Source organism: Hevea brasiliensis, chromosome 11 (assembly GCF_030052815.1).
Source record: "Hevea brasiliensis isolate MT/VB/25A 57/8 chromosome 11, ASM3005281v1, whole genome shotgun sequence".
NCBI lineage: Eukaryota > Viridiplantae > Streptophyta > Magnoliopsida > Malpighiales > Euphorbiaceae > Hevea > Hevea brasiliensis.
The window spans coordinates 36,288,076-36,299,195 of record NC_079503.1 but is presented as its reverse complement, the minus strand read 5'-3'; the positions used below and the strand labels follow the sequence as shown (position 1 = coordinate 36,299,195).

Genomic DNA, 11,120 nt, shown 5'->3' with positions numbered 1-11,120 from the left:
CTATTCATTTGGTCATTTTTCCAAGTCTAGCATATGGTCACCCGAATTGAAGCAAATTTTAGGCCAAGTTAGGTTCAGTTTTTGGGTAGGGTTTCTGTAATGAAAAATATGGCAAATTTTCCTAGGTTTCATGTCCAATTAGCCTCACATTAGTTGGAGCAATATAACTCTACTTGTAGATCCCAACAAAGTAGAAGCTATCCTTAATTGGAAGCCAACCAGAAATATTACAAAAGTTCACAGTTTTTTGCTATTAGCTAGTTACTACTGTTGTTTTGTAAAGGGGTTTTCTATGTTAGCATCTCCACTAACCCAGTTGGTTCAGAAAGATGTAAAATTTTAGTGTATTGATAAATGCCAGCAGAGCTTTGATGAGTTGAAGAAATGTTTGATTGAAGCTCCAGTCTTGACTTTACCCACTCCGGGTAAAGAATATACCATTTATAGCGATGCTTCTCATAATGGGCTAGGCTGTGTACTGATGCAAGATAGAAATGTTATTGCTTATGCATCACGTTAGCTGAAACCCCATGAGAGAAACTACCTTACACATGACCTAGAGCTAGCAGCCATAGTATTTGCTCTGAAGATTTGGAGACACTATTTGTATAGGGAAAAGTGTTACATCTATACAGATTACAAGAACTTGAAGTATTTGAGCATGCAAAAGGAGTTAAATTTGAAACAGAGGAGGTGGTTAGAGCTGATAAAGGACTATGATTGCTTGATAGACTACCAGTCAGAGAAAGCAAATGTGGTAGCTGATGCCTTAAGTTGCAAGACTATAACTAGTTTAAGGGTTTCTCCTTTGTCTATGGTGCACGAGTTGATGGCATTGTATGCTAGTCTAGAGATAGATGATGAGGGACAAATGATGGCTATTTGGCAAATGAAGCCATTGCTTACTGATCGAATTAAAATAGCAGCACAGAATAATGAAAAGTATGTGAAATTGATGGAAGAAGCTCAGGATGGCAAGAAACTAGACTTTTCAGTGAATGATAATGGCTTACTGTTGCACCAAAACAGAGTGTGCATTCCAAATGATGTTGAATTGAGGCAAACCTTTATGAAGGAAGCACATAACTCTCTTTTTGCGATGCACCTTGGCAGAACCAAAATGTATAAAATTGTCAAGGAGCACTATTGGTGGATGGATATGAAGAAAGATACAGTTGAATATGTATCCAAATGCCTTACTTGTCAGTAAGTGAAGGCTAAACACTAAGTGCTAGCTGGATTGCTACAGCCACTGCCAATTCCCGAGTGGAAATGGGAGAGAATCATGATGGATTTTATGATGGGACTTCCTAGAACACAGAAGAATCATGATGCAGTATGGGTCATTGTGGATAGATTGACCAAGTTTGCTCACTTTTTGCTAGTGAGGATGGACTATAGCCTGGACAGATTGGCTAAACTGTACATTGATGAGATTGTGAGACTTCAAGGAGTGTCGGTATCTATTGTATCAGACAAAGGTCCAATGTTCACTTATAGATTTAGGGGTAGTCTGCAAAAAGCCGTGAGAACTTGATTGAACTTTAGTACTGCATTCCATCCATAGACAGATGACCAGTCTGAGGAGGTAATTCAGATCTTGGAAGATATGCTACAGGCTTGTGTGATTGAGTTTGAAGGTAGTTGGGAGCACTTGCCTTTGATTGAATTTGCTTACAATAATAGCTTTCAATCAAGCATTGGGATGCCTCCATATGAAGCTTTGTATGGCAGGAAGTGCAAAACTCCCTTATGTTGGGATGAAGTGGGTGAAAGGAAACTGGTTGGCCCAGAAATTGTTCAATAGACAGAGGAGAAGATAAGCTTATCAGAGATAGACGCAAGGCTACCTTAGACCATCAGAAGTCCTATATTGATCTGAAAAGAAGAGACATTGAGTATGCGGCGGGTGATAAGATATTCCTCAAGGTTTCCCCTTGGAAGAAGATTATGAGATTTGGTAGAAAGGGGAAGCTGAGTCCTCACTTTATCGGGCCATATGAGGTTCTGGAAAGAGTGGGTCCTTTAGCATATAGATTGGCACTAACTCCAGAGCTAGAAAGGATTCATAACGTCTTCCATGTGTCTATGTTGATGTAGTATAGATCAGACCCCTCCCATGTTCTACCAGTAGAAGAAATTGAAGTGAATCCAGACCTCACTTATGAGGAAGAGCCTATAGAGATCTTGGCATATGAGGTCAAACAGTTAAGGAATAAATAGATACCTCTCGTGAAAGTGCTGTGGAACCATCATTCAGGCCAGGAGGCTACTTGGGAGTGCAAAGAGGTTATGAGGAGACAACACCCATAGTTTTTCAGAGATTAATACCAGGTAAAATATCAGGACGAAATTTCTTTTAAGGGGGAGAGAATTGTAACACCCCTATACTAAGTAGCCTATACGTTATATTGTTTCGATGGCTAGTGTCTGTCCGGACAGTCAGGATGTCTAGAACTATATCTATTTCATCTAGAAAAGCCATAAATAAAAATTAATAGAAGTCACATGAATGTGAAATGGAAATAAAAAAAAATAAAGCTTAATCAGTTAAATAAGCCAAGGTCCCAGTGATGGGTGACCAAATCGAGAAGTGACTGCGAGCTCAGTTGACACCTCAGGCCTAAGGATAATTGCGAAGCTAATGGCAATGTGAAAATCACAGAAAAGAATAGAGAACAAGTTCAAATAATTGAATCAGAGTTCAGGAAGTAACCTTGTGCTATTAGAAAAATTGATCAGACCCGATAAGGAGTATTTTGGTCAACTCACTCTTAGAGGCGACTCTTGGCCTAAATGTCCATTAAAATGTGTAAAATTAAAATGTTAAAAATTAAATTAAAAGAGAAGAGGTGTATGGAAGAAAAGAAAATTAAAAAATACGTGAATTATGACATCATGATGACCTAATTAAAATTATAATTTAAATTAAGTTATTTTTCATTGGATAAATATAAATATGATGAGAGATAAATTAAAAATAAAAAAGATTGGTCTTCTTCAACTCTTGGCCGATTTACTCTCTCTCTTCATTTCTCTCTCTCAAACATCCTCCATTGATGAGCAATTGAAGCTCATTAAAACCCTAAATTTCCTTCATAATCCCCATAAACCAATTCTTGAAATAAGACCTTGGTTAAGAACTTAGAAGCAAAGAAAGGATGAAAATTGAAGAGTTGAGGAACCCTAAGTAAGGTAAGCATCTTATTAGGTTTTATTAGCTATTTATGTATGCAATTTAATTGAATTGTGAGAAATTAACCTAAGAATTGAAAAATTATATATGGGACTCAATCTATGAATTTCGGCCAGCTTGTGAGGGTGAGGGATTTGATGAATTTGATTTAAATTAAACATGCTTTGTGATGTTTTATGAGGTGTTGAACATGATTAGTGAAGTGAATTTGCATGAATTAGGAAATTAGGAGACTTAGGGTTTATGGTGGTTAGGGTTTTGGAAGAAATTGAGAATTTTTGAGAATTGTTGACCAATTGATGTTGTGATGCTTAAATATGGTCATTTAGTGTTCTTATAATTGAGAATTGATAAATGGAATTGAGATAAGTGAGGGATGTTGAGCTGCTGAATTCTAGACTAATGAGTCTAGTAAGGTTAAATGGCCATAAGTAGAATTGTGTTGCTCCAATTGGTGTGAGGCTAATTGGAAATGAAAATGTGGTCATAATGCCACATTTTTCATGAAGAAACCTTGCCTAGAAATTGATCCCAAGTTGGCCTAAAATTGGCTTGAATCTGGAATTGGTATCCTGATTCTGGACAGAATTGACCCAATAAATAGTACATGTTCAAATGGCCATAACTTTGTGTAGTGAGGTCCAAATGACCTGATTCTTGAACCCATGGAAAGCTTAGACATAGAAGAACAACTTTCATGAAGAACAGAAACCAAAATTATGACCATAACCTAATCAAATTGCTAACCAAAATTAGCTCATTAAAACTGCCAGAACCACAATTTGCCCAGAAATTCTGGACATGGACTAATCCGGCCAGTTATGGTAAAAATACCATAACTTGAGCTAAAAAAACTCCAAATAGAGTGATTCAAAAAGGAAATCAAAGTAGAGACATTGAGGAACAACTTTGATGAAGAAAGTTTAGCCAAATTCCTACAATAGATTGGTCCAATAGAATAGTAAACATTCGAGACAAAAACTGAAAATTTGAAATTTCTTTTAGAAAGACTTGAATTGCAATTGGCAACTAATGCGAACAAGTTTATAATCCAAAATGTGGTACTAGCATGAAATTAGAATTTTTATACCAATTATTTATGAAATAGTCAAAAAAATTGCATGAATAGTAATATGAATAGTAACTACAATAACATCAAATTCAAAGAACTCAAACCTTATGAAACTTCATAAGTAACTTAAATATGCATAATGCAATTATTAGATTATTTATTAGAAACCCCTAGGATGAGTATTGAGACACTTTATTTATGTGTTTCAGTTAGAAAGGAGCCTTCCAAGGAAAGAGAAGGAGTGGATTAAGTCAATACAAGCAAAGGAGATTTGTGCACAACAAATTTTAATTTCTTGTTTTCTACTTAAAAATTTATTTGAATAAGTGTTGAGAATAATTTTTTATTGTTATAGCTTTGAGAATTTTATTTGAGAAATAGTGTATTACCTATTTTATAAATGAGAATTTGGAATGAAATATGATTAGTGATTTTGTATGAAATATTTAAATGATATGGTTTTGAAATTGGATTTTGAAATCACAATTAGCATGACAATTATATTGTGTTCCTCTTCCATCTATGGAGTTAAGTTTGATTATGTTCCTCCCTCCTTAGCTTCCTAGTTGAGATTGAATTTGGATGAGTACTCATATAGCTAGCTAGCCACCTCCCTCATTAATTTCGATTAGTGAGGTTATAGAATGCTTTTTCATGGTGTACAATACGACATTGATCGTGAAATTTTGTGTCATGTCCTAAGTTGTGGTAATTATTAGTAACACTATTGTTTACAATTTAATTTGATAAATTGTTATTAAAAATATTGGCATCGACTTTGTGAACTATGATTATGAGATTTTTTAAATTTTTACTTACCAATGGGTGATTATACTTTTAGTGACTTTTAAAAATTATTGTTGTGTACCACTGCGTAAATCACTCAGCGATGACTTTTTCTTGCTATCGCAGATAGGGAGAAAGTTAAAGCAGCAGAGTGAGCTATTTATAGCTGCAGTTGAAGCAATTTTGGGATCTTTTATGGGTATAATATTTTATACCCTTGTAAATTTCTTTTGATGTAAATTATTTATTCATATGTATGTATATAACCAAATGAGCAGTTGTACAATAAAATTTGTAATAATATTATTTTGTTCTTTTTTTCTTAAATTGAGAATTTTATATGTGAATTGAACTAAATTAAATGATATCGAGATTGCTTGAAATTGTGTTGGTTGAGATTGGATTGTGTTGAGTGTAAGGGGAGTTGTGGACATTATACGTATTGGGAGTGTTTCTAACTGGTTTTGAAGAACTTTTTCTCAATTATTAAACGAAACTCTGCCGAAATTTCGGTAAAATTTGTGAAATCCCAAATTAATCAAAATTTCAGATCATGACATAAACCCCATTTAAAAGCTCTTTAATAATTATTTATCACTATTTCAGAATTTGAAATGAATTGAATTGGTTTAAAATCTATTGTAGTATATTTAATGGGTTATCATTGGGTGAAGTTCGGTAATTCATTAGGTATACTATGGGATCATGTTCTGCCTTATAGAGGGGTTAGGTGTGATAGAACTGGGTTCTGTGTTCTTCATGAAAAATGTGGTAGTATGTCTGACCTTTCTAATGGTTCAAGAATCAGGTCATTCTGACCTTCCTAGAGTGAGTTATGGCTATTTGAACATTTACTATTCATATGGTCATTTTTCTAGGTCCAGAATAAGATTACCCGAGTTCAAGCTAATTTTAGGCCAGGTTAGGGTCAGCTTTTGGGCATAGTCTCTTCATGAAAAATGTAGCAATTTGTCCTAGGTTTCATCTTTAATTGGCCTCACACCAATTAGAGCAACACAACTCTATTTATGGTTTAAAAACCACACAGGACTCATAGGTCCAAAATCCTGCATGAAAATTTAGCACTCCTAACTTCAATTCCACCCACCGAACTTCCAAACTTCAATTCACATTCATGGCACTTCTAATAGTCAACAATTCATCTCAATATCATCAATTTCAAGCCATACACAAAATTCCTAAAGTTAGGTGAAAACCCTAACTTCAATTTTCCTAACTCTTGCATAATACATGAAATTCACAATCTAACTTAAGTACACTCATCACATACCATCACTAACAAATTTAGTACAATTAAAATCATCAAATCCTCCCTATTCCCAAGACTGCTTAAAATTAGGGTTCTACTTGCTCATAGTATTCTTATCAATTTCATGAAATTTTAAATTAATTGAACATACTAACCATGCTTAAAGAAGAAGAGAGTTATAGATAGTGCACTAACCTCTTTGAAGTCAAGTTTGATCTTATAAAATTTTAAATTTCCTTCACTTCTTGGCTGCCACTATCTTTCTCAAGGTATGGGGGACAATTTTTAGTGAAGACGCTTATGAAAAATATGGAAAGAAAATGGAGTTTGTTGAGCTCAAGCAAGCAATAATGGAGGAAGATGGCATATGGAGATTTTCAGCCATGGTGGATATTTAATACCCCTATTTGCATAGCCTGGTATATTTCGCTATTTCGGTGATCGGTGTCAGTCCGGATAATTAAGGGGATTAAAACCACACTTAAGACAATTAGATGAGCTATAAACACAAATAATTAGTAATTGCCAATTAGTTAAGTATAAATAAGAAAAACAGAACATAAGAAGTTAAACGAGCCGAGAGTCACAACGATGGGTGACCTTCTCGGGAAAGGTTGCAAAGTCAATTTAAACTCAAATTTCAAACCGTAAAATGTGACGCTGCGGTCCTTAGAACCATTACGAACACAGTGGAAAAGAAAAAATCATGAAAAAGAAATTGTTAAGTCAGTCAAATAATTAGGTCAGGGAGCCAGAAGAAATATTGAATTATTTGCAAACCGGGTCGAACCGGCGAGGGGCAATTTGGTCAATTGACCTTGAGAGCTGACTCTTGACCTAACTGTCAAATAAAATCAGAGAAAAGAAAAATTAGGAATTGAAAATTGAATTAAAGAATTAATGGAAAAATAAATTAAAAAAAAAAGAAAATGAAAAAGTGAAAAGAGATGACATCATGCATGATGCCATAAATATTATAATTAAAAATTTATTTAATTTAATTTGTGGTCTTCCTAATACACATAAAAGAAAAGAAAAAAAAAATTCATTCTTCTTCTTCAAAGTTAAAAAAACTTCCATCTCTCCCTACCTCTCTCTTTCTCCATTGTTCCACCATTAACATGCTTTTAAAGCTTGAAAAACTTAGTTTTGCCCCATAAGTTTAACCCTAAACCTTAAGGAAGCTTGCTATCTCAACTAGAAAAGAAGCTTGAAGAAGAAAGAAAAAAGAAAGGAAGAGATTTGAAGGGAGAGAAAATTCTGCATAAGGTTAGTAATTCAAACTTCAATTTGTTTTGTTTAATTATTGTGTTTATAGTTGCATTAACTTAGAAATATGATTAAAATGAAATGAAAATAAGAGAGTAGTTGATTAATCATATCAGAATGGCTACTCAGAATGATCAGAAGTATCAGAGGCTGTTAGAAGAAGTCCAGCAGGGCAAGAAACCAGAATTCTCAATAAGAGATGATGGTCTATTGCTACACCAGGGCAGAATGTGTGTTCCTAATGATGTTGATTTGAGGCTGATCATTTTGAAGGAAGCACATGAGTCTCCTTTTGCCATGCACCCTGGTGGTATAAAAATGTATAGAGGGCTAAAGGAGCATTACTGGTGGATGGGTATGAAGAGAGATGTGGCAGAGTTTGTTTCCAAATGCCTAACTTGTCAGCAAGTGAAGGCAGAGCACCAAGTACCAACTAGGTTATTACATCCACTACCAGTGCCAGAATGGAAATGGGAGAGAATAACTATGGATTTTGTGATGGGACTTCTGAGGACACAAAAGAATCATGATGCAGTATGGGTTATTATTGACAGACTGACCAAGTCTGCTCATTTTCTGCCAGTTCGGATGGACTACAGTTTAGAAAGATTGGCCAAGTTGTATATAGATGAGATTGTGAGACTGCATGGAGTGCCAGTATCCATCGTATCAGACAGAAATCCTAGGTTCACTTCTAGATTCTGGGGTAGTCTTCAGAGAGCCCTAGGAACTAGATTGAACTTCAGTACGACATTCCACCCACAGACAGATGGCCAATCTGAAAGGGTAATTCAGATATTGGAGGACATGCTACAGGCTTGTGTGATTGAGTTTGAGGGCAGTTGGGACACACACTTGCCTTTGATTGAGTTTGCTTACAACAATAGCTACCAATCAAGCATTGGGATGCCTTCATATGAAGCTTTGTATGGCAGAAAATGTAGAACCCTATTGTGTTGGGATGACGTGGGTGAAAGGAAGATGATTGGGCCCAAAATTGTTCAGTAGACTGAGGAGAAAATCAAGGTGATCAGAGATCGACTTAAGACTGCATCAGACCGTCAGAAGTCCTATGTTGATCTGAAGAGAAGGGATATTGAATATACAGTGGTGACAAAGTATTCCTCAAGGTTTCTCCTTAGAAGAAAATTATGAGATTTGGTAGAAAGGGGAAACTGAGTCCTCGTTTCATTGGGCCTTATGCGGTTCTGGAAAGAGTGGGTCCTTTGGCATATCGGTTGGCACTACCTCCAGAGTTAGAGAAGATACATAATGTCTTCCATGTGTCCATGTTGAGGAGGTACAGATCAGACCCATCTCATGTACTACCGATAGAAGAAATTGAAGTGAATCTAGACCTCACATATCAGGAAGAACCCATAGAGATTCTGGCCTATGAGGTAAAGCAGCTATGGAACAAGCAAATACCATTGGTGAAAGTGCTGTGGAACCATCATTCGGGCCAAGAAGCTACTTGAGAATGAGAGGAGGACATGAGGAGACAGCACCCATAGCTGTTCAGAGATTGATACCAGGTAAAATTTCGAGACAAAATTTATTTTAAGGGGGGGGGGGGAGAATTGTAATACCCCTAATTGTATAGCCTGGTATATTTCACTATTCCGGTGATATGTGTCAGTCCAAATAATGAAGGGGATTAGAACTACACTTAAGACAACTAGATAAGCTATAAACACAAATAATTAGTAATTGCCAATTAGTTAAGTATAAATAAGAAAAACAGAACATAAGAAGTTAAACGAGCCGAGAGTCACAGCGATAGGTGACCTTCTCGGGAAGGGTTGCGAGGTCAATTTAAACTCAAATTTTGAATCGTAAAATGTGACGCTGCAGTCCTTAGGACCATTATGAACACAGTGGAAAAGAGAAAATCACGAAAAAGAATTGTTAAGTCAGTCAAATAATTAGGTCAGGGAGCCAGAAGAAATATTGAATTATTTGCAAACTGGGTCGAACCAGCGAGGGGTAATTTGGTCAATTGACCCCTAGAGATGACTCCTGACCTAACTGTCAAATAAAATTGGAGAAAAGAAAAATTAGGAAATGGGAATTAAATTAAAGAATTAATGAAAAAAATAAATAAAAAAAAGAAAATGAAAAAGTGAAAAGAGATGACATCATGCATGATGCCATAAATATTATAATTAAAAATTTATTTAATTTAATTTGTGGTCTTCCTAATACACATAAAAGAAAAGAAAAAAAAAATTCATTCTTCTTCTTCAAAGTTAAAAAAACTTCCATCTCTCCCTACCTCTGTCTTTCTCCATTGTTCCACCATTAACATGCTCTTAAAGCTTGAAAAACTTAGTTTTGCCCCATAAGTTTAACCCTAAACCTTAAGAAAGCTTGTTATCTCAACTAGAAAAGAAGCTTGAAGAAGAAAGAAAAAAAAAAGGAAGAGATTTGAAGGGAGAGAAAATTGTGCATAAGGTTAGTAATTCAAACTTCAATTTTTTTTGTTTAATTATTGTGTTTATAGTTGCATTAACTTAGAAATATGATTAAAATAAAATGAAAACAAGTATTGGAGGCCTAGGTAGAGATTTCAATCAGCTAGGGTTTGCCATGGTAATGCATGAATTTGATGAAATTAAAAGTGTATGGAAGCTTAATTGAGTTGAGGAATGATGTAGGTAGGCTTTGATTTAGCTTAATCAGCTAGGGTTTGCCATGGTAATACATTGAAAATGGTCATGCTGCAGGCAGCAGGACCAAGGTCCCTTTGAGGGACCAAAACTAAAAATTTACAAGTCCAATTGGTATGAGACCAATTGGGAATGAAAATAGACACAAAATGACACAATTTTCCTTTAGGAATCATGCCCAAAAAGTGACCAAAACCTAGTGAACAAATTGACCAAATCCGGATTTTGGCAGTCTGACCTGTATAAAAATGACTAAATGAATAGTGTTTGTTCATTTGGCCATAACTTGGGCTAGGCAGGTCTAAATGACCTAAACTTTAACCAATGGATAGTTGAGATATAGACCAACAACTTTCATGAAGAAATTCAATCCAAATTATGCCCTTAACCAAGTCATTTAGCCACCCAAAATTGGTGACCTAAAACTGCCAAAACCAGAATTTGCCCAGAAATCTGGGTTAAGTCTAATCCGGCAGCCATGATTCAAATAGCTATAACTTGAGCTACAAAACTCTAATTGGAGTGATTCAAAAAGGATAATAAAGTTAAGACAATAGGGAACATTTTCTATGAAGAAAATTTTGCCAAATTCTAACATCAAAATGACCAATGGAACAGTGCAACCTAAGACACTAAAACTGAAAGTTTGCAATTTTGCCTAAAAGACCTAAGTTTTGAGAAAATAACCAAAACCAACAAGTTTGGTAACCAAAATGTGGTATGTGGGTGAAGTTGGAGTTCCCATACCTATTAAGCCTTAGAAAGTCAACAAATTGACTTAAATAGTACCATGAATAGTAACATCAACATGAAATTTGTAAGAATGTAAGTTTAAACATATTGGAATTAATTATTGGA

The 11,120-nt window shown here is 35.2% G+C and overlaps 1 protein-coding gene across 1 annotated transcript; it reads left to right on the top strand.

Moving 5' to 3' along the window:
• Positions 1-829: 829 nt before the first annotated feature.
• Positions 830-1,210, top strand: LOC110656893 (uncharacterized). Its single transcript, XM_021813872.2, has one exon. The coding sequence runs from the start codon at positions 830-832 to the stop codon at positions 1,208-1,210; it is 381 nt and encodes a 126-aa protein (XP_021669564.2).
• Positions 1,211-11,120: the final 9,910 nt, after the last annotated feature.